Genomic DNA, 23,538 nt, shown 5'->3' with positions numbered 1-23,538 from the left:
GAGGGAGATGGATGGAGGGAAACGGGAAGAGGTATGTAAGGGAGGTAGTGACAAAAATGAAACGTCTGAAAAAACAGCTGAGAGGAAGAAGAATAAGAAGAAAACAGCCCAACAAAATGACCCAACCACACAGGATGACCTCTCTGAGGACAGTGAAGTGAGGAGGTGAGTAACAAGGTCCAAAACCTTGGAAATGGTTCAGAGAAAGTTGTCAAGGAGGAAGAAGCCCCTGAAGAAACTGTCACAAAATGCTGTTAGGATGCTCAGCCACAATCAAACAATCCAAAGACTGATGGCAAACAGCGGAAAAATAGAGTTGTGGAAAAGCAGACCATCCCAGAGTCCCAGATAGAACATGAGCAACAGACAGAGTTACCCCCTCAATGCAAAGTGGCTAAACTCTCCAAAAAGAAAGCAAAGAATTGGACCAATGCGGCACGCTCTGGTTCTGACCAAAACTCAGATGTGACAGCGTGGAAGGATCTGTTTGTCTCGGATCAAGTGTTGGAGGCACTGAGCAGTCTAGGATTCGGATCACCGACGGCCATTCAAGCTCTGGCATTGACACCTGCTATCAGAGACCATATGGACATTGTTGGGGCCGCCGAGACGGGTAGTGGTAAGACACAGTCTTTCGCCATCCCCATGATCCTGATGTGATGTGATCTTCCTGTCTGGGTTGGCGCCCCCTTGGGTTGTGCCGTGGCGGAGATCTTTGTGGGCTATACTCGGCCTTGTCTCAGGATGGTAAGTTGGTGGTTAAAGATATCCCTCTAGTGCTGTGGGGGCTATGCTTTGGCAAAGTGGGTGGGTTTATAATCTGCATGGTTGGCCCTGTTCGGGGATATCATCGGATGGGGCCACAGTGTCTCCTGACCCCTCCTGTCTCAGCCTCCAGTATTTATGCTGCAGTAGTTTATGTCGGGGGGCTAGGGTCAGTTTGTTATATCTGGAGTACTTCTCCTGTCTTACCTGGTGTCCTGTGTGAATTTAAATATGCTCTCTCTAATTCTCTCTTTCTTTCTCTCTCTCGGAGGACCTGAGCCCTAGGACCACCTGGCATGATGACTCCTTTCTGTCCCCAGTCGACCTGGCCGTGCTGCTGCTCCAGTTTCAACTGTTCTGCCTGCGGCTATGGAATCATGACCTGTTCACCGGACGTGCTACCTGTCCCAGACCTGCTGTTTGCAACTCTCTAGAGACAGCAGGAGTGGTAGAGATACTCTTTATGATCAGCTATGAAAAGCCAACTGACATTTACTCCTGAGGTGCTGACTTGCTGCACCCTCGACAACTACTGTGATTATTATTATTATTATTTGACCATGCTGGTCATTTATGAACATTTGAACATCTTGGCCATGTTCTGTTATAATCTCCACCCGGCACAGCCAAAAGAGGACTGGCCACCCCTCATAGCCTGGTTCCTCTCTAGGTTTCTTCCTAGGGTTTGGCCTTTCTAGGGAGTTTTTCCTAGCAACCGTGCTGAATTGAAGATTCGATATAGACCGATAGTTTTTTATATTTTCTGGGTCAAGGTTTGGCTTTTTCAAGAGAGGCTTTATTACTACCACTTTTAGTGAGTTTGGTACACATCCGGTGGATAGAGGGCCATTTATTATGTTCAACATAGGAGGGCTAAGAACAGGAAGCTCTTTCAGTAGTTTAGTTGGAATAGGGTCCAGTATGCAGCTTGAAGGTTTAGAGGCCATGATTATTTTCATCATTGTGTCAAGAGATATAGTACTAAAACACTTGAGTGTCTCCCTTGATCCTAGGTCCTGGCAGAGTTGTGCAGACTCAGGACAACTGAGCTTTGGAGGAATACGCAGATTTAAAGGGGAGTCCGTAATTTGCTTTCTAGTGATCATGATCTTTTCCTCGAAGTTCATTAATTTATTACTGCTGAAGTGAAAGCCATCCTCTCTTGGGGAATGCTGCTTTTTATTTAGCTTTGCGACAGTATCAAAAATACATTTTGTATTGTTCTTATCCTCCTCAATTAAGTTGGGAAAATAGGATGATCGAGCAGAGGTCTCTTCGATACTGCACGGTACTGTCTTTCCAAGCTGGTCGGAAGACTTCCAGTTTGGTGTGGCACCATTTCCGTTCCAATTTTCTGGAAGCTTGCTTCAGAGCTCGGGTATTTTCTGTATACCAGGGAGCTAGTTTCTTATGACAAATGTTTTTAGTTTTTAGGGGTGCAACTGCATCTAGGGTATTGTGCAAGGTTAAATTGAGTTCTTCAAATGTCCTTGGGTAGGCAGAGGGAGTCTGGAAGGGCATCAAGGAATCTTTGGGTTGTCTGAGAATTTATAGCACGACTTTTGATGCTCCTTGGTTGGGGTCTGAGCAGATTTGTTGCGATTGCAAACTTAATAAAATGGTGGTCCGATAGTCCAGGATTATGAGGAAAAACATTAAGATCCACAACATTTATTCCATGGGACAAAACTAGGTTCAGAGTATGACTGTGGCAGTGAGTAGGTCCAGAGACATGTTGAACAAAACCCACTGAGTCGATGAGGGCTCCGAAATACTTTTTGAGTGGGTCTGTGGACTTTTCCATGTGAATATTAAAGTCACCAAAAATGTGAATATTATCTGCTATGACTACAAGGTCCGATAGGAATTCAGGGAACTCAGTGAGGAACACTGTGTATGGCCCAGGAGGCCTGTAAACAGTAGCTATAAAAAGTGATTGGGTAGGTTGCATAGAATTCATGACTAGAAGCTCAAAAGATGAAAACGTAATTTTTTCTTTTGTAAATTGAAATTTGCTATCGTAAATGTTAGCAACACCTCCGCCTTTGCGGGATGCACGGGGGATATGGTCACTAGTGTAAACAGGAGGTGAGGCCTCATATAACACAGTAAATTCATCAGGCTTAAGCCATGTTTGTCAGGCCAATCACATCAAGATTATGATCAGTGATTAGTTCATTGACTATAACTGCCTTCGACATGAGGGATCTAACATTAAGTAGCCCTATTTTGAGATGTGAGGTATCACGATCTCTTTCAATAATGTCAGGAATGGAGGAGGTCTTTATCCTAGTGATTGCTAAGGCGAACACCGCCATGTTTAGTTTTGCCCAACCTAGGTCGAGGTACAGACACGGTCTCAATGGGATAGCTGAGCTAACTACACTGACTGTGCTAGTGGCAGACTCCACTAAGCTGGCAGGCTGGCTAACAGCCTGCTGCCTGGCCTGCACCCTATCTCATTGTGGAGCTAGAGGAGTTAGAGCCCTGTCTATGTTGGTAGATAAGATGAGAGCACCCCTCCAGCTAGGATGGAGTCCGTCACTCCTCAGCAGGCCATGCTTGATCCTGTTTGTGGGTGAGTCCCAGAAAGAGGGCCAATTATCTACAAATTCTATCTTTTGAGAGGGGCAGAAAACAGTTTTCAACCAGCGATTGAGTTGTGAGACTCTGCTGTAGAGCTCATCACTCCCCCTAACTGGGAGGGGGCCAGAGACAATTACTTGATGCCGACACATCTTTCTAGCTGATTTACACGCTGAAGCTATGTTGCGCTTGGTGACCTCTGACTGTTTCATCCTAACATCGTTGGTGCCGCCATGGATAACAATCTCTCTATACTCGCAAGTTTTAGCTTTAGCCAGAACCATCTTCAGATTAGCCTTAACGTCGGTAGCCCTGCCCCCTGGTAAACAGTGTATGATCGCTGGATGATTCATTTTAAGTCTAATACTGCGGGTAATGGAGTTGACAATGTCTAGGGTTTTCAATTTGTCAGAGCTAATGGTGGGAGCCTTCGGTGTCTCAGACCCCGTAACGGGAGGAGTAGAGACCATAGAAGGCTCGGCCTCTGACTCCGACTCGCTGCTTAATGGAGAGAACCGGTTGAACGTTTCTGTCGGCTGAATGAATGACACCGGTTGAGCATTCCTACAGCATTTCCCTCCAGAAGCCATGAGAAAGTTGTCCGGCTGCAGGGACCGTGCGAGGGGATTTATACTATCGTTACTATCTGCTATCGTTATGCTATCTGTACTTACTGGTGGCACAGATGCTGTTTCATCCTTTCCTACACTGAAATTACCCTTGCCTAACGATTGCGTCTGAAGCTGGGCTTGCAGCACAGCTATCCTCACCGTAAGGCGATCGTTCTCCTGTATATTATGAGTACAGCGACTGCAATTAGAAGGCATCATGTTAATGTTACAATTTGCTTCGGATGTTGGAAGTCCTGACGAACCATGTCCAGATTAAAAGTTGACTGAAAAAAAGTTGAGTGATGGAAAAACTAAAAATATAAAAAGTAAAAAACGTAAAGTTGTCAGGTAATAAAGTAAGCTTTGCATTAAGATGCACAACAGCACGTAAACAAGTCTGCAAGTTGTGACCGGAAATTACAAGCAAATTAATAGATTTCATAGGCACCTGTATTTGATCACGATGGTCGATCTAAGCTAGGAGCTGCACAGACTTACTCATCTTTCATGACATAAAACAACATTGTACCATATTTCATATCTGCCTTGACAGGAGCGAGTCAACATGGCCAGGAAGGTAGAGAAGATTGAATTCCACAACAGCAGAGAAGCAGCACAACTCTTGGTTTAAGCAAGCAGCAGAAGCTCTGGAGGTGGAGGTGGACCTGGATGATGTTTTGCTTGGTAAGGCTACATAATTAAATGAGTTATCTAGGAGTGGGAGGTTGCCCCATGAGAAACACAGAAATAAGAGGGCCTTGCATAAATAGATCAGAGTAAACTGACATTTAGTTTTTTTTAGGGGGGAGGAAGGATGAGGAGGATGACGGGCAGCAGCAAAAGATGGTGAAGGTCATGAAGATGCGCCTGAAACACCTGATTTCTCAGCCTGTATTCAAGAATGTGATGAAGACCAAGTACCCCACACAGATGGGTAAGCTCTCCCTGCCCAACATGCCCCTACATGCTTAGGAAACGGCCTTGACCAGTGTCTCCAATCAGAAGAAAAGATGGAAACAAAAGAAAAAGCAGCAGCAGCAGTGTTAAAAATGATTGTAGTCTCAATTAGAATGTTTGAGATTGAATTTATATAAATGGAAATACAGTGCAATTATTAACATTTTCACAAATGATTTTAGAAGATATCAGTCGTGTTTTTGAATAAATACTTTTTTTTGGACATTCAAGAAAGTCGAGCGGAGTCTACCGCATATGCGTTCACTGTAAATTACAAAACAATGCTAGAAACATTTTTGTTTGAGAAACTTCTTAATCACAATGTACATTTATTTGAACACTTAACTACCGGTAAACCTGAGATAAGTGGAGGCCTTCATAAAGCACCTCAATGGCAATGTGGGTAGAGAATGTCATAGTGGGCTGTTTTGTATAGGAGGTGTAGGCAGGGCTCCGCTCCCTCTGGAATCGTGTGGTGGGCCAGGCGGTGTCCGTCTCCCCCCTCCACGGAAGCAATGTGGATGCTAACTCCTAAGGCCTCCGACAGAGCCAGAATATCTACGTGATCACACTCCATCGCCATGGTTTCCACTTCCTGGATAAGGCAAGAATGGACATTGTAAGTATATACCCAAGCAGAAACAGAGGCTACCAAAAAATCGGCATGTCCTTGATTGCTCCCTAAAACACAAATTATTTTCCATTAATTGCACCACCACTAGATAGCAGCAGAATACTTTCAGACATTAGTTTTGAGTGGTGAGACTCTGAGTCTGATTGTCTTTGGAGAAAAGTATCAGCAGCATCTGGCATACTTCCATAGCACATTAATAAAACAGAAGTTAACTGCAATATGGTCTTGAGCACAACTCATACTGACCCGAGTGCAGTAAACCTTGAGACTGGGTGCCTCCACAAAGTGGCTGAAGAAGTCGGCATGGTTTTGCAGGTAGGCTGACGTGAGCAGCCTGAGGTATTGCACCATACTGTCGGAGGTAGTTTGCTCATTAAAGAGCTGGAGCAACGCGTCACCCTGCTCATCAGCTTCACATTGTTCTAGGACACCTACAAACTAAAATATGAATTGTCCAATAATTAAAACAGGCTTCAATTACATGTCTGACAGTTAAAGAAAATGTGACTAGTCATCTTTATTGTGAAGGTGCATTATTAGATTATTTTTTAAACGGTACAAAGTTAAATGTAAACTTACCATGTCAAGCATGTCTTTGAAAGAGCTCTCATCAAAGCCTGCAGCCAATAATTCTTTGCTACTTTGTTTCACTGTTTCTTTGAATCTGAGATATGGAGAGAAAAGTATACATTTTCATCCATTATTTTGAAGTGGCCAAGCCACACACAGGTAAAGGGTCCAACACATGGAAAAATGTATGCATACTAGGAAGGAATTTACCTTTGCAAAGCTCTATCATTTTGTAACAATGATTCCAGGTGTCCAAAGCAGAGGGCTCTGTAAAAGCAATTACCATCGCCCCTGATTTTCCTCATGTACTTATACTGGCTGCAAATCTCCTGCAAAACAAATGAGAGATGTGTCGGTGAATTTGACAAATTCAAGTACTTTAGGCTAGTTAAACGATCTTACATTACTATGTATTTGAGTAACTAGTTAATCCATTATACAATTTGTTAACACTACTTTACAGTTTACTTAACAATGTAATTTACACTAAACAAATATATAAACGCAACATGTAAAGTGTTGGTCCCATGTTTCATGAGCTGATATTAAAGACCCCCCTCCCCCCAAAAATAAAACCATCATATGCACAAATAGCTTATTTCTCTCAAATTGAGCACACATTTGTTGACATGCCTGTTTGTGAGCATTTCTCCTTTGCTAAAATAATACAGCCACCTGACAGGTGTGGTATATTAAAAAGCTGATTAAACAGAATGATCATTACACAGGTGCACCTTGTGCTGGGGACAAAAGGCCACACTAAAACGTGCAGTTTTGTCACACAACACAATGCCACAGATGTCTGAAGTTTTGAGGGAGAGCGTAATTGGCATGTTGACAGCAGGAATGTCCACATCTGTTGCCAGAGAATGCAGACCATCTGTATGGTGTCGTGTGGGCGAGCAGTTTGCTGATGTCAACGTTGTGAACACAGTGCCCCATGTTGGCGGTGGGGTTATGGTATGAGCAGGCATAAGCTACCGACAACGAACACAATTGCATTATATTGATGGCAATTTGAATGCAGAGATACCGTTACGAGAGGCCCCTTGTTATGCCATTCATCCATCACCTCATGTTTCAGCATGATAATACACAGCCCCATGTCGAAAGGATCTTTACGCAATTCCTGGAAGCTGAAAATGTCCCAGTTCTTCCATGACCTGCACACTCATCACACGTCACCCAATGAGCATGTTTGGGATGCTCTGGATCGACGCGTATGACAGCGTATTATAAGGAAATTGAAATACAACTCAGTAAAATCATTGAAATGGTTTGCATGTTGTGTTTTTATATTTTTGTTCAGTGTAATTCTATTTGTTTTGAAATATCCAAGGAATATCTATCCAAAGATGTCAGAGATCCCACAGCAGACATGTAACATTGAGCTTTGTGTTTAATAGCCTAATATAGTCCAAACTTGAATTCACATGCTCTTGTGAGCCTTTTTCAATAGCTATATGAATAGGCATTATTACCCGATACTTTGCAGCTTCCACCTCCAGCAGATATGTAGATATTTCTTCTCTACTTGAAACAAACTGTCCTGGTTCCGTCTGTGAAGAACAGTCATTGGCTAAATTAAATCTAATATAAATCGTGTAGTGACAATAGTAAAACATAATACTTTGTTAATTCCTACGTTAAATCATTTTTGTTGTTGCTTAAAGATAACATTACCATACTTGAGGCGTCTCAAAGAATAGTCGAATTATTTTCTTTCCACCTTGATGAGGCTAGGTTAGCATGCTACAAAGATAAACATGGTTAGAGAGCTAGCTAGCTAAGTAGAAACAGATGTAAATGTTTTCAGAATTGTCATCCTGTCTCGCGGGCTAATCGCGTGGTAAGACAGAACACGACAGTTGTACGCAACAAAGAGACAATGGAATGAAAAGTAACATCGAGAGACATTCTAAAATTCTTTCATTTTCGAGCATCATTCTTCTTCGATGAGGTTTAACTGCGATAGGCATCCAAAAATGTTTGCATTACCGCCACCTACTAGACTGGAGTAAAACTCCCCTGTACTTTGCTTAAACAATAAAGAATAAGAATAAATTAATATTTGAGCAACATTAACATTAACAACCGGATATTTAGAAGTGCCATAGTTAGTCCATTCAGTAGTCTTCATTTTTAAAACAGCAACCAGAACTCAAATTTATCTGTTTTTATTCATTTCAAAGAGACCGGTTCAAAGACATTTTGTCAGATGAACATTTTGTAATATTTTTTTTTTTATGAATAAAGCAAACTAGTGAACATTGGAATTCATCCTAACAATTTTTGAACATCAATCTTTGATTAGGGTATATGAGTAATGCATGTACAACTGCATGGTGTAACCCCAACAATTTCCTTCATCAGCAACTTATCACCACAAACTATACTATTATAACAGTATTACAACAACCTTAAATACAAATGTAAAGTCACTTTTTAGTTGTGTTTTACTGTTAATGTTTTTCAGTTATCCTCTGTTCTCTGGCACTCGTCTATCATGTCATGTTGCTCTCTTCTCTGTCTGGCCTCTCCTGAATGTATTCCTGTAAATATGGTAAGTAATAAAATTAATTGTTAGTTGCAATCTTGCTTTGGGAAATATAATATGATTAAACTATACAAAATCTTTATTTTGGAAGAAATCATGGATAATAATACATTCTAAATAAAGTATACTTTATAAATGAGAACAAATGGGATCTCGGTCAAGGTAATTACTAATACATAACAATGCAATTAGACATTACCTTTACCATATCCATCATTGTCAGCATGTCCATGTAAGTAGCACTGTTCTGCAAGGTTTTTCACAGCTATAAGCAAGCTACCCACTTCTTCAACCTGACAAGAGAGGTGGAGTGGAGGTTATTGTGACATTATTATTGGTTACTATTAATATCAAATGGTGGTGGTGCTCAGACCTGGTCTCGGGACTGGCCTTGGTGCATCATCGGGTTAATCTCAGTCTGTTTGTTTTTCTCCTTGGCTCTATCCCACTGGGTAAACAGTTCAGACAGCTCCTTGTTCCTCATCTCATCTGCCTCAGAGGGAAAGAAGACAAACACAGTCTAACCTGGCCCCAGACAATTCATGAACCAAAACAAAATGGTTTATCATTAACACATATAGAGCACAATGTACATGCATTTCTAAGCATGTATTTGTATGTCTGACCAGCTTGTTGGTGTTGTGCTCCTGCTTCAGACTGGCCAGGCTATGCTGGCGCTGCTCCAGCTCCTCCACCAGCTGGCCCAGGTGCTCCACCAGATCCTGATGGGTGAGGGACAAGGTCTCAAGGCGATGGATGATGGTCATCACCAGGGAGTCTGCCCCTTACTCCAGGTGATCTACATTCACAGTCAGATAAGGAAACAAACATACGTATTGTATTGTACCTCACTCACAACATACACTGTATACTTTGTTAATTAATTGGAAAGAGCACTCAAATGTCTCAATATTTCTGCCAAACATTAGATTTCCAGATCCAGGTATAATTGACAACAACTTAGTCTCTGGGAGGAAATCTAAAATGTTCATCATGTAGTCTTCGTACATTTTGTGCTTGGTCACCTTAAATACTGCTGCCTGTAGGGGTTGGGGGGAAATATGTCAGGTAAAAGAGGGTCCAAGATTTCAGGTGAGAATGATATGTCCAATGTCTCTCCAGCTTTTCAGTGAGCTCCTCTTTCTGTTTCAGATCGTTTCCTCGCTTCCTCGCTGCCTGGTACTTTTTCAGGGCCCGCCAGCATAGTTGAGATCATAAACCTAAGGGAAAAATTCAAGAGATGATGTACACATAAGCAGGTTACTACTGTATATATTGCTGATCAGGATTTGGCTTTCTTTCTATTTTAGGTTCTATTTTAAACCTATACAATATCTGTATAATTTCACCTGTCCATGGTATTGAAATTCCTTCGCTCATGGTGAGTGGTGTAATGTAACTCACCGCCTACTGTTTCAGCTATAGCCCTGCCCTCCTCTGTGCAAGGGCTTTGAATTCCTGCTGTTTCTGTGCCAGCTGACAATCCACTTCATCCACCTCCACCTGCTTCTTCAAGCAGGTGGAGGTCCTCTGTAATGAGTTCATTCCTGTCTCCAGGACTCTGCTAGCGGCCTACATGGGAAATTAGTAGTTAAATTAGCTGTGTAATTAATACTTTAAAACTTTTATTTATGCTTTATGATCCCACTGCATTTCACCATCACTGGCCATGAGAATTATGCACATCAAATGTACAATGCTGTGAAAACATATTTGCCCCCTTTCTAATTTTCTCTACTTTTGCATATTTTTGATATTGAATGTAATCAGATCTTCAACCAAAACCTAATTTTAGACAAATGGAGACTGAGTGAACAAATAACACAAAAATTCATTTATCTCACAAACAAAGTTATACAACACCCAATGCCCCTGTGTGTAAAAAGTAATGGCTCCCTTACACTCAATAACTGGTTGTGCCAACTTTAGCTGAAATTACTTCAACCAAATGCTTCCTGTAGTTGTTGATCAGTCTCTCACATCGCTGTGAAGGAATTTTGGCCCACTCTTCCATGCAGAAGTGCTTTATCTTAGCGATGTGTGAGTTTTCACACATGAACTGCTTGTTTCAACTCTTGCCACATCTCAATTGGGATTACAGCAGGTCTGGACTTTGCCAGGCATAATGGGACACATCTCATACAAAAAGGTATACTTTTGACTCATCTGTCCATAACATTCTTCCAGGAGTCTTGATGATCATCCAGGTGCTTCCAGGTGCTTTTTGGAAACTTTAATCAACTTTTTGGATGAGATGGGTGCCGTTATATCTGGCAAAAACCAAACACTGCATTCCACAGAAAGAACCTCATACCAACGGTTAAGCATGGTGGTGGTAGTGCGATGGTTTGGGGATGCTTTTCTGCCTCAGGACCTGGACGACTAGCCTTACTAGAATTAACCATGCTGCTCTGTATCAGAGTATTCTACAGGAGAATTTCAGGCCATTCGACTGTGAGCTGAAGCTGATGCGCAGCTGGGTCATGCAGCAATACAATGATCAAAAACATACAATCAAGTCTACATGAAAATTGTTAAAAAGCAACACATTTGAAGTTTTTGAATGGCCTAGTCACATTCCTGACCTAATCCCAATTGAGATGTGTCAGGACTTGAAACGAGCAGTTTATGCTTGAAAACTTTGCAGAGTTAAAATAGTTCTGCATGCAAGAGTGGGCCAAAATTCCTCCACAGTGATGTGAGAGACTGATCAACAACTACAGGAAGCTTTTGTTTGCAGTCATTGCAGCTAAATATGGCACAACCAGTTATTGTAAGGGGCAATTATTTCTTTACACAGGGGAATTGGGTGTTGCATAACTTTGTTAATTCAATTAATAAAATAAGTATGCATTTTGTTTTTATTTATAAACTCAGGTTGCCTTTCTCTAATAATAGGCTTTGGTTGAAGATCTGATAGCATTCAGTATCCAAAATATGCCAAAATAGAGAAAATCACAAAAGAAAAATACTGTTTCATGGCACTGACTTATGTTTTGTGTGCAAATAAGATCTAATTAGAAATACTTACCTCTTATAACAGGTGTGTGATTGGCATTTTCATCTCTATTTCAGGGGGAATATATAATTCAAGCGTTTAATGGCAGTGTAGTGCTAAAATTCTTAGTCCATTACAAACTTAACTTAAGCTGTATAATTGTGCAATATAATTTAAATGCAAATCATGATGCATCCAATTCTCATGGGCCTACGATATGATTAGACCTATCAATAAAAGTTTATCATGACATAAGGATTGTGGCCCAATGGTAGGCAAACCTCTAAGGGATTTGCAAAGCTAAACAGATGAGCTATCATGCATAATGCATACGATTATAAAAGTTGATTGTTACATACCTAGTTTACTCAAATTGCGTTACAAAAATGTTTTTCATTCTGTTTTCCACTTGCAGTTCAATCGGAGGGTAGTTTTTAATTTATAAAAGGAAGAGTCCGTATTTGTAGGTGTTGCAACTGAACTCCGTTAAGTTTATAAAACTTAGCACTTGTTGTGTTCCTGAAAGAATGGTTCCATGCACACGAACAAGAGAGCGACAAAGGTCTTTCCGGATTTGGGTGTACAACTGAACTTGTGTTACATGTTGCCCGGGAACCAGAGGGGAGGCAAGAGGGAATGCGAGGGGAGCGTTCTCCGTTGTCATAGCAACTGCGGGGAGGCGTTCAATTTCACAGATGGAAAGCAAGTGAAATGTACTCCATAACATGCATACTTGCCTTGATAAGTTGTTGACTGACATTGAGAAATAGTTTGTGTTTGCAATCTAGATAGAACAATTATTATACATTTCATTTTGAAAATATAGATGTCCGCATGCATGGTCAATAATTGTTAGGTATCCAACCAGCTTGATCAGCACCAGCATTTTCTTGATCCTGTTTTGACTTCAGATAATTTTCCAGATACAGTAGGTATGGGTCTAGTTCATTTGACACTAAGAAAATGAGACGCATTTAATTTATGTCAGTAGGCTTAAGTTTCAATGAAACAAAGTATCAACTGAATATCAATTTGGGTTGCAACCAATGATATGTATTACACCTAGATGACTCAGGGCGCTGTTTTGAAGCCACCACACAGCCATTTTGGTACTCTCCATTGTAATAACAAATATATACGATTTTGGAAGCTACACCACCGGTCAAAAGTTTAAGAACACCTACTTATTCAAGGGTTTTTCTTTATTTTTACTATTTTCTACATTGCAGAATAATAATGAAGACATCAAAACTATGAAATAACACATGGAATCATGTAGTAATCAAAAAAGTATAAAAATATTTTTTATATTTGAAATTCTTCAAATAGCCCCATTTTGTCTTGTTGACATCTTTGCACACTCTGGGAATTTTCTCAACCAGCTTCACCTGGAATGCTTTTACAACAGTCTTGAAGAAGTTCCCACATATGCTGGGCACTTGCTGGCTGCTATTCCTTCACTCTGCAGTCCGACTCATCCCAAACCATCTCAATTTGGTTGAGGTCAGGGGGATTCTGGAGGCCAGGTCATCTGATGCAGCACTCCATCACTCTCCTTCTGGGGAAAACAACCCTTACACAGCGTGGAGGTGTGTTGGGTCATTGTCCTGTTGAAAAACAAATGATAGTCCCATGGGGGCGGTAGGTAGCCTAGTGGTTAGACCATTGGGCCAGTAACTGAAAGGTTGGTGGGGATCGAATCCCCGAGCTGACAAGGTCAAAATCTGTAGTAATGCCCACTGTTCCTAGGTTGTCATTGTAAATAATAATTTGTTCTTAACTGACTTGCCTAGTTAAATAAAATAACACAATTTCTTTTTTTAAAGCCCAAAACATATGGGATGGCAAATCGCTGCAGAATGCTGTGGTAGACATGCTGGTTAAGTGTGCCTTGAGTTCTAAAAAAATCACAGACATTGTCACCAGCAAAGCACCCCCACACCATAACACCACCTCCTCCATGCATTACGGTGGGAAATACACATGCATCTCACAAAGACATGGCGGTTGGAAGGAAAAATCTCAAATTTGGACTCCAGACCAAAAGACACATTTCCACCAGTCTAATGTCCATTGCTCGTGTTTCTCAGCCCAAGGAAGTCTCTTCTTATTGGTGTCCTTAAGTAGTGGTTTCTTTGCAGCAATTCGACCATGAAGGCCTGATTCACACAGTCTCCTCTGAACAGTTGATGTTGAGATGTCTGTTACTTTAACTTGTTATCATATTTGGGCTGCAATTTTTGAGGCTGGTAACTCTAGTCAACTTATCCTCTGCAGCAGAGGTAACTGGGTCTACCATTCCTGTGGCGATCCTCATGAGAGCCAGTTTCATCATAACGCTTGATGGTTTATGTGACTGCACTTGAAGAAACCTTCAAAGTTCTTGAAATGTTCCGTATTGACTGGCCTTCATGTCTTAAAGTAATGGACTGTCATTTCTCATTGCTTATTTGAGCTGTTCCTGCCATAATATGGACTTAGGGCTATCTTCTGTATACCCCCACCCCCTTGCCTTGTCACAACACAACTGATTGGCTCAAATGCATTAGGAAGGAAAGAAATTATACAAATTAAGTTTTAAGAAGGCACCGGTAGTGTACATAGACTTGGAATCACTGGCCACTTTAATAATAGAACACTAGTCACTTTATATGTTATATAATGTTAACATACTCATTACTCATCTCATATGTATATAATGTATTCTATTCTACTGTATTTTAGTCAATGCTTCTCTGACATTGCTTGATCTAATATTTATATATTTCTTCATTCCATTCTTTTACTTTTAGATGTGGGAATTGTTCGATACTACTGCACAGTTGGAGCTAGAAACACAAGCATTTTGCTACACCCACAATAACATCTGCTAAGTATGTGTATGTGACTGTCACGATCGTCGTATGGAGGGGACCAAAGCGCAGCGTGTGTCACGCCCTGGCCCTAGTATTCTGTGTTTTCTTTATTATATTGGTTAGGCCAGGGTGTGACATGGGTGATTTATGTGTCTTGTTTTGTCTAGGGGTTTTGTAGTCTATGGGGTTGTGTTCAGTTGAGTGTTCTAGGTAAGTCTATGGTTGCCTGGAGTGGTTCTCAATCAGAGGCAGGTGTTTATCGTTGTCTCTGATTGGGAACCATATTTAGGCAGCCATATTCTTTAGGTATTTTGTGGGTGATTGTTCCTGTCTCTGTGTTTTGTACCAGTAAGGACTGTTTTGGTTTTTCCACGTTTTCTTATTTTGTATAGTGTTCACGTTTTCATCTTTCATTAAAGATGTTTATAAATAACCACGCTTCATTTTGGTCCGCCTCTCCTTCCCAGGAAGAAACCTGTTACAGCGTGGTTAGAATACATTCTTCTTTATTTCAGGAAGAACACTAAAACAAACGTGACCGCTATATAAACAATGTGCTAACGTGCAGTATAACATAGACAATAACCCACGAAATGCCCAAAGAAGATGGCTGCCTAAATATGGTTCCCAATCAGAGACAATGATAAACACCTGCCTCTAATTGAGAACCAATCTAGGCAACTATAGACCTACATAAACACCTAGATGGAACAACCCCATAAATCTACAAAACCCCTAGACAGTACAAACACCCTAGATGAGACAAAAACACACATATCACCCTCGTCACACCCTGACCTAACCAAAATAATAAAGAAAACAAAGAATACCAAGGTCAGGGTGTGACAGTGACCAAAAACATTTGATTTGACTTGATAGACAGATAGACATTTAGTAAAATACCATGTCCATATTGGGGCAAGAACAGCTCAAATAGCAAAGAGAAACGACAGTCCATCATTACTTTAAGACATGAAGGTAAGTTAATACGGAACATTTCGAGAACTTTGAACGTTTCTTCAAGTGCAGTCGCATAAACCATCAAGCGCTATGATGAAACTGGCTCTCATGAGGACCGCCACAGGAATGGAAGACCCAGAGTTACCTCTGCTGCAGAGGATAGTTATTAGTATTAGTTACGAGCCTCAGAAATTGCAGCCCAAATGAATGCTTCACGGAGTTCAAGTAACAGACACTTCTCAACATCAACTGTTCAGGGGAGACTATGTGAATCAGGCCTTCATGGTCGAATTCCTGCAAAGAAACCACTACTAAAGGACACCAATAATAAGAAGAGGCTTGCTTGGTCCAAGAAACACCAGCAATGGACATTAGACATTAGTGGAATTGTGTCCTTTGGTCTGGAGTCCAAATTGGAGATGTTTGGTTCCAACTGCTGTGTCTTTTGTAAGACATAGTCCGGGTGAACGGATGATCTCCACATATGTATTTCCCACCGTAAAGCATGGAGGAGGAGGTGTTATAGTGTGGGGTGCTTTGCTAGTGACCCTGTCTGTGATTTATTTAGAATTCAAGGCACACTTAGCCAGCATGGCTACCACAGCATTCTGCAGTGATATGCCATCCCATCTGGTTTAGGCTTAGTGGGACTATCACTTGTTTTTCAACAGGACAATGACCCAACACACCTCCAGGCTGTATATGTGCTATTTTACCAAGAAGGAGAGTGATGGAGTGCTGCATCAGATGACCTGGACTCCACAATCCCCCAACCTCAACCAAATTGAGATGGTTTGGGATGAGTCAGACCGCAGAATGAAGGAAAAGCAGACAACAATTGCTCAGCATATGTGGGAACTTCTTCAAGACGGTTGGAAAAGCATTCCTCATGAATCTGGTTGAGAGAATGTCAAGAGTGTGCAAAGCTGTCATCATGGCAAAGGTGGCTACTTTGAAGAATCTCAAATATAAAATAGATTTTGATTTGTTTCACACATTTTTGGTTACTACATGATTCCATATGGGTTATTTCAAAGTTTTAATGTCTTCACTATTATTATACAATGTAGAAAATAGTACAAATAAATAAAAATCCTTGAATGAGTTAATGTTCAAAAACTTTTGACCGGTAGTGTATATAGGGCAGGAGCCTCTAAGGTTCCAGGCTGTATCACATCCGGCCGTGATTGGTCCCATAGCGCACAATTGGCACAGCATCGTCCTGGTTTGACCAGTGTAGGGCGTAAGAATCTAAGTAAGAATTTGTTCTTAACTGACTTGCCTAGTTAAATAAAGGTTAAATAAAAATAAAATTAATAAAAATGAAAATGGTGCAGGATTGCGTAACCGGGTGAAAGCCGGCTAGTGATGGCTATTTAACACTCTGATGGCCTTGAGATAGAAGATGTTTTTCAGTCTCTCGGTCCCAGCTGATTCTCTGCAATTTTCAGCAAATATAATTTAGCAAGTTGCTAATCCTGTTGTAAGGAGATATGTTGTTGATAAACCTGTTGTTCAGAAAGGCTGTACATGTGACATTTAGGATTTTCCCAATCAAGTGAACATTATGCTAGTTACCGTGGTGGTGGTATGTTTTAGGACGTAGGCCCAGTGGTAATGGTATGAGATTGGATTACATTTACTTGACTGTAAAGTTAGACAGAAAATAGCAATCAATCTAAAATTAACCCACAGCCTCAACCAGTGTTATTGTCTAATAATAACAGATCTTGGAAATATGCTTTGGGTGCTCTGGAAACCGAGCAGAGTAGAAATAGTGTACTGAGACTGTCAGAAAGAGATTTGGGAATGACATAGATGGAAAAATTCTGCATTACCTGCATAATACTTATGTTTAGCCATAAATATGTTTTAGCCTATATGCTTTTTTAAATATACTGTAGAAGGCTTTTGACTTCCCCAAAGATAGATTTGTACAATTTCTAATCAAAGGCATTTCATTTTGGCAGAGTTAATCTTGTTATTTCTGGATGGTGATGTTTATTTTCTTAAGATTGAGTGATTTATCTTATGTCACAAAAGTTGATGTATATCACCGGGGTCTGTAATTCAAGCTGTTCTATGGGTGATTGTAATACTCCTTCATAACCTCTGCCGTAACCATGCAAGCCTTCAAGACAGAGAGAGGCTTTTTAGTGCAGCAGAATCAAGTAGAACCAAACAAAGCTAAACATGTCCTTAAAAGGCATCACCACTGCTAGGGCTGCTTGCTCTCTGTCGTCTGGCAGCACAGATAGCTCTTTTCTCTCACATCAACACAGGAGTGACTGGCCCTGAGTTTACTCCACATGCGGAAAACGTATGACTGTATGTTGATGCTGCTTAAGTTTGATACTGCATACGTTTGTCGTGAGCTCTATCTCTCCCATCTTATTTCGTGACTGTAGGATTTTAAAGGGAAATTCTCACTTCTATGTTTGATGACTGAGTGGAATATTTTGTTTAATGATGAATTGATTCATGCTGTTAACTACCTTCCAGGTCCCTGTGTTGCAACTCCAGGACCAACAGGCACATCACTGTGCTACGAGGACAACAGGGAAGTGTTGCATAACCTAGTTGTTGAGTGCAACATGGTGACCACCAATGGGACCATCCCAGCCAGCCTGTCCAGAACACTATGCCAAAGACAAAATATCGATAACACGGATACCTCTAACTCTCGGACTCACCCCACTGCAATCCACTCATCCTTCAACTCTTTGAGGTGAGCCCAGAAAATGATGATGTCTTTTTAATGCCTCTGTTCAAAATAATTGAGTGCATTATACTATATCAGATGTGTAACAATCTGCAGGGTCAGGTACATGTTATTTCTAGTTAAATAAAGGTCAAATACAATTTTTAAAATTCACATAGTTACATCAAAGATAAAGGAAGTAAAATTCTGAACCCCTGTCACTATAATATGGTGGGTTATACAACAGCTGCAGGCATAAAACTCTGAAAGGCATTATGTTGTATTCTAAAGCTGCAGTGTTCAAACCTTAGACAATAGTCACTTATGCTCATATTGTTAGGATTTCCATGCTGTCAGCATGTTTTGCACAAAAGCCATATGGTAAAGAAGGTGCCATTTGACTTATTTACCAAATGGGGGTGGGTTTATAATTTTGTTATAATAACCCTTGCATTTTTTATTTACATTCTCACGTTATTGACAATTCCAGTAGCATTAAAACAATACCTTTTTAAAATGTATCATAATCTAAAAACACCTGCCAGTTCAGTTAGGAAATGCATTAATAAAAAACTAATGGGGTGGAGAACAGATGCCCAAGGTATCCTGATGCAATTAGCTTTTTATCTTTGAGCGACTGATTCTGGAGTGCATTGACATATATGGTATAGTAGCCACCACCCCCAACACACACATGTCAATGCAGTCCTAAAATAATCTCTGAAAGCACAGCTGAGCCCTGGCTTTCCTCCCCCCTCTGTTGTCATTGCTTCGACCGCTGCTCTGCCCCGTGTGTTCTCTACAACGCGTGTGGATCCGCTAAAATAATGACGAGATTTAGTTATTCTGAGTATCTATCGCAATTTTGTTATGGTGGGAACAAGGGCAACACATCTTTAAGCAAATTATCGAGCGATGAGAAACGATGCGTTGAGCGGCGACGGCAGAACGACATTACGTCAGAGTCAGCGGAGTGAGTATTTTGCTACTTGTGAAGCGCTGGGCAATCGGCCTATCAGTGATTTTATTTTAGTTGCCAGTGGTTAGATATATGGTTAGATGTAATGGCCATAATGTGTCCTTGTAAATGAAAATATGTTATCATTGATGATATAAGACCGACATTTTTCCTCGTTGTCTTTTTTATACACTCAAAAAGACTACACAAATTTAGTCCACGGGGATTCTACTCATTATTTAAAAACATTAAAAACGATTTTTATGAGAGAACTTGGTATCATAAACCTGCATCTATTAACCTAGATTCTGCATTGTCTCTTCAAGTAATTTGCCTTCCCTCTGTTGTAGGGATGTAGAGCCAATAGTGTTTGCCATCCAGAGAGGAGATGCTCAAACTGTGAATGAGCTGTCAGTGGCTGCACCACTCAGCCTGATGAAAGAGAACAAAGACGGATGGATACCTTTGCATGAGGCTGCATATTATGGCCAAGCTGAATGCATTAAGGCACTGATGAAAGGTACATGTTGAAAGCATCATTTTTACAGTCTATCAATGTAAAGCCTTGCCTTTATTGTTGCGGTTGAATTAAATAGACTGGAGGATCATGAAATGGTGAAAAGAAGACAACAAACTTGATATATTATCAAAGTTGTAAATGATGTTTAAGCATTGTGTGTTTACATTTGTGCATTGTAGCCTATGCATATATTTATCCTCCAGCCCAACCAGGGTCAGTTGACAAGCGCACCCTCCAGGAACAGACTGCTCTGCTCCTGTCAGTTTCCGGTCAGCACTTGTCCTGTGTGCAGTGCCTTCTACAGGCAGGGGCAGACCCCGACATCAGCTGCAAGAACAAAGAGACCCCCCTATACAAAGGTACATCTCTCCACATAGGCTATAGCCTGAGAGTGGAAGATAATGATACCTCTGTTTTTAAATAGATGGCCTATTCTAAAGCATGGTATCTTCTGCCAGGCTAACCTAATGTCATCTGATGCCTTCCAGCATGTGAGCGGGAGAACGTGGAAATAGTGAGCCTCATCCTGTCATTCGGGGCCACTGTGAACCAGAGGTGTAACCGGGGCTGGACAGCACTCCATGAGGCAGTGTGCAGGGACAACATGGAGATCTGTGAGATGCTGATTAGGGCAGGAGCCACCATTAACCCTCCTAATACCTACAGCATCACACCACTAATAGTAGCAGTCCAGCAAGGACGTGTAGATGCCCTACGGTACCTCATTAGGAAAGGTAGGGTTCACTGTATGTAGTTCTGTAATGTCTGACATGACATGTATGGCCACATAATGCATCCATGCTATATGGCTGTTAATTATCACCTTATTGAGACAGACAATGGCCTCTTAAAGTGATTAAGTGATGTGTTCTTATAACAGTTGGTCAGTTCTTTGCGATGTCTCTGACGTTGTGTTCTTTTCCCCAGGTGCTGACATTAACATGCAGACATGTGACGGTGCTACAGCCCTGTATGAGGCCAGTAAAGATGGCCACAGGGAGATAGTGGAGCTGCTACTATCTCACAACACAGACGCCAACAAACCCACCAAGACAGGACTCCTACCTCTACACATTGCTGCTCAGTATGGACACCATGAGTAAGTTAGACTGCACTATATGGCTCTTGTCATGTCTGTATTTTGTATTACTCTTATGTACAGTACTAATGTCCATTTGTTCCAGGATTGTGTCCCTGCTTGTCCCGGTCACCAGTCGGGCCAGAGTTCGCCACAGTGGAATCAGCCCCCTCCACCTGGCTGCAGAGCACAACAGGGACATGGTCACAGCCATACTGCTCAAGACAGGAGCCGACGTCAATGCCACACTATCCCACAATCGCTCCATGCGGTATTCGGATCACCGCACCACACCACTTTACTTTTCCATTGCCAATGGGAGCAGTAAGACAGTAGAAATATTACTGAAAGCTGGTGCTAACCTGAGCCTGGACCCAGTCAACCCTCTACTAGCAGCTGTAAGACACGGTTGTGCCAGGACTGTCTCTCTACTGCTGGAGCATGGGGCCGATATTAACACAAGCATCCCAGCCTGTCCTACCACCTTCCCTGGTGCTATTGTACTCTGCCTGAATAACCTACCTCTTCTCAAGTGCCTTTTGGATAAGGGCTGTGATGCCCAGGCCTGCTTCAGATGTGCTTATGGTTGCGGCCCACATCCAGCACAGGACAGCATGGGCAGCATAGGTGTTGACATCAGCAAATGCACCAATGACATGTCTCTTCTAACCTGCACAGAACCTGCTGTCAGCAAAGTACAGGTAAGGCAAAGTAGGCTCCTATTGCCGTGATCACAATTATTATGGGAACTTGATTTTTCAAGAAGGCATGATGCTCATTATCTTTTCTTTCTGTTCATCCTAATATCCCTTAGTTTTGTGAGTTGATCTCATCACCATCCATGTGTAACTGGGAAGGGCCCGTCATAGACTTGCTGATGGACTATGTTGGTAATGTTCAACTGTGTGCCAGACTCACCGAGGCCCTGGGCGGCCGGCGAGAATGGCCCAGCATCAAGGCCAAGTCATGTGAGTACATCTAGACATATACACACACACACACGCACTCAAACAGGAGGGACAATCTAACACAATTTCCCATGCTGTTTCCTCAGTGTCATCCCGTCCACTGATGCACCTTTGTAGGTTAAGGATCCGTGAGCAGGTGGGTGTGTCCAGACTCAGGTCTTTGGACAGACTACCCCTCCCAGACAGACTGCTGCAGTATCTCAGCTTGCCCAGACACAGCTTTGATGACTTCTGCCCTGATGGCAAATAAGGCTTATCAGTGACCTGTGTTGTGCCTTATAGTATATTACCTGTTTACATGAGTTTGGGCTGTATTTCTGGGTTAGTAATTATTACTTGATAGGGTAAAATGTGTGTAATGGCAAAGTATGTGTGTGTGTGTTGTTTGCACATAGCATGTGTGTATGGAAGTGAGCTGCAGTTCTGAGTAGATGGGTTGACAAATGACAACAGATAGCCTAAAGCCACAGCAGTTGATAATCTCTGAAGAAGTGCAACGAAACTGAGCTTAAATGAAACTCAAGGTAAGCTTTTAAAATACCTGTGTCATTTAGATGTTTAGGCCCAGGCAAACAAATGCAGACAATCAGTTTGATGGTTTATGGAATGTACAAATTTTGTAATATGCTTTTAAAGTGTGTTTTCAACAGACCTTGTGCAATGAGTGTAGGCCTATGTAATAGTCCAGTTGTTGTTGTAATGTACTGTAAATGTCAGTGCCAAAATGTATGATCCTGTATTGGAAAAGGTGCTGGAACCAAAGAAAAAAATCGAAACATCTGCATTTTATTTAAAAAAATAAATGTAAATTCTCCATTTAATAAGTATTATTTACAAACAGAAAATATCCAGAAATTCTGGGGGGGAAACGTCACTGTCAGTCTGTTTACCTTTTGTGGAAAAATATCAGTGAACTACAACAAGTCATATCGATCAATTAGTTTTTAAATCAGTGTATTTTAGAAATATATAGCCTACACAAACACCATGAAGTAATCAACACACAAGCAGACCTTTCCTTCAGCATAGCTGATCACAAATAATCAAAGAATGGACAACTTCGAATGTCACTCCAATCCTATACCAACACATGTAAAGTATAGAATTAGAGAAGGATGATGAAGTATAGTCTACATTTTTCAGTTTTATACAGTGCTATGATTTTATCATGAATTCTTCTTAGATTCTATGGAAGCCAAGTGGTAGGTAGGCTAACGTTGCAGGTCTTCCCGAGCAGAAATAGCCTATTTGGTCTGAAAGACTTAAGTGCCAATGACTGACTACTCTTAAAAAAAAGAGAAATACCTAGTTTTAAATAAAAACATATGGCATTGCAAAGTCAACTAATTCATATTTACATCTTCATTGTTGCTTATTTAAATGAAGAATTACCTATTTAACATGTATTTATACGTGCATAATTGTGTTTAAATGAAGCCAAACACGCTGAAGATCGATGAGGGGACCGTGGGTTTGGTCGGTATGGGTTTGACCACGACATGCGTTTGGTTATTATGTCCGTGTGCCATATCAGGCGTTTCAATTTCAGCCACTGAGGCTTTTCCCCAGAGTCCCACAGTTGAGTGGGGAACAACTATGTGACTCTGGAAGACGTGGTGTCCATGGTACTGAAACGGACAGCATCCGCACACACTGACGTTGTGAGAGACCAAGTCCACGTTGAGCGGTTCTTTTTCGATAGAGCCAAGTCGATTGGATTGAAACAAGGTCGGTTTTGGTTCCTGGTGATTTCTGATTTTTTTTTCAACCCTATTGATTCGGGTCACACCTTGGCTCTTTTTCAATCCATACAGTGAAGG

At 41.3% G+C, this 23,538-nt stretch overlaps 2 protein-coding genes and 1 long non-coding RNA gene across 5 annotated transcripts; 1 reads left to right on the top strand and 2 right to left on the bottom strand.

Annotated features, from left to right (window-relative positions):
• Nucleotides 1-5,027: 5,027 nt before the first annotated feature.
• Nucleotides 5,028-8,091, bottom strand: LOC109894469 (ubiquitin thioesterase OTUB2). Its single transcript, XM_020487989.2, has 6 exons — nucleotides 7,807-8,091; nucleotides 7,605-7,682; nucleotides 6,334-6,452; nucleotides 6,133-6,217; nucleotides 5,800-5,991; nucleotides 5,028-5,514 (listed from the first exon to the last, which is right to left on the bottom strand). Exons 1-6 carry the CDS (start codon nucleotides 7,807-7,809, stop codon nucleotides 5,308-5,310), a joined length of 684 nt encoding a protein of 227 aa, XP_020343578.1. The 5' UTR covers nucleotides 7,810-8,091; the 3' UTR covers nucleotides 5,028-5,307.
• A 616-nt stretch (nucleotides 8,092-8,707) lies between these two features.
• Nucleotides 8,708-12,524, bottom strand: LOC116374694 (uncharacterized). Its single transcript, XR_004210624.1, has 7 exons — nucleotides 12,038-12,524; nucleotides 11,712-11,746; nucleotides 10,085-10,252; nucleotides 9,706-9,900; nucleotides 9,307-9,479; nucleotides 9,054-9,169; nucleotides 8,708-8,973 (listed from the first exon to the last, which is right to left on the bottom strand). It is a non-coding gene; the product is annotated as an uncharacterized LOC116374694 (long non-coding RNA).
• On the top strand, nucleotides 9,363-22,534 carry LOC109894466 (ankyrin repeat and SOCS box protein 2). Of its 3 annotated transcripts, none has more exons than XM_031828943.1 (9): nucleotides 9,363-9,474; nucleotides 17,996-18,221; nucleotides 19,503-19,672; nucleotides 19,876-20,031; nucleotides 20,161-20,406; nucleotides 20,600-20,771; nucleotides 20,857-21,451; nucleotides 21,565-21,718; nucleotides 21,805-22,534. In XM_031828943.1, exons 2-9 carry the CDS (start codon nucleotides 18,088-18,090, stop codon nucleotides 21,966-21,968), a joined length of 1,791 nt encoding a protein of 596 aa, XP_031684803.1. In that variant the 5' UTR covers nucleotides 9,363-9,474; nucleotides 17,996-18,087; the 3' UTR covers nucleotides 21,969-22,534. The 3 variants fall into 3 exon arrangements, with proteins under 3 accessions (XP_031684803.1, XP_020343564.1, XP_020343565.1); XM_020487975.2 differs by lacking the exon at nucleotides 9,363-9,474 and adding an exon at nucleotides 17,744-17,821; XM_020487976.2 differs by lacking the exons at nucleotides 9,363-9,474; nucleotides 17,996-18,221 and adding an exon at nucleotides 18,894-19,167.
• Nucleotides 22,535-23,538: the final 1,004 nt, after the last annotated feature.

This window comes from Oncorhynchus kisutch, linkage group LG7 (genome assembly GCF_002021735.2).
Source record: "Oncorhynchus kisutch isolate 150728-3 linkage group LG7, Okis_V2, whole genome shotgun sequence".
NCBI lineage: Eukaryota > Metazoa > Chordata > Actinopteri > Salmoniformes > Salmonidae > Oncorhynchus > Oncorhynchus kisutch.
This window is presented reverse-complemented; position numbering and strand designations above follow the sequence as displayed.

What these genes read in the sequence shown, in the direction of transcription:
- LOC109894469 (XM_020487989.2), bottom strand. An exon ending in TCAAAGACATGCTTGACATG is followed by an intron (nt 5,992 to 6,132) that starts GTAAGTTTACAT and finishes TTCATATTTTAG; the next exon opens with TTTGTAGGTGTCCTAGAACA. An exon ending in TCAAGGTTTACTGCACTCGG is followed by an intron (nt 5,515 to 5,799) that starts GTCAGTATGAGT and finishes TGCCTTATCCAG; the next exon opens with GAAGTGGAAACCATGGCGAT.
- LOC109894466 (XM_020487975.2), top strand. An exon ending in ACGGTACCTCATTAGGAAAG is followed by an intron (nt 20,407 to 20,599) that starts GTAGGGTTCACT and finishes TCTTTTCCCCAG; the next exon opens with GTGCTGACATTAACATGCAG. An exon ending in CTGCTGTCAGCAAAGTACAG is followed by an intron (nt 21,452 to 21,564) that starts GTAAGGCAAAGT and finishes AATATCCCTTAG; the next exon opens with TTTTGTGAGTTGATCTCATC.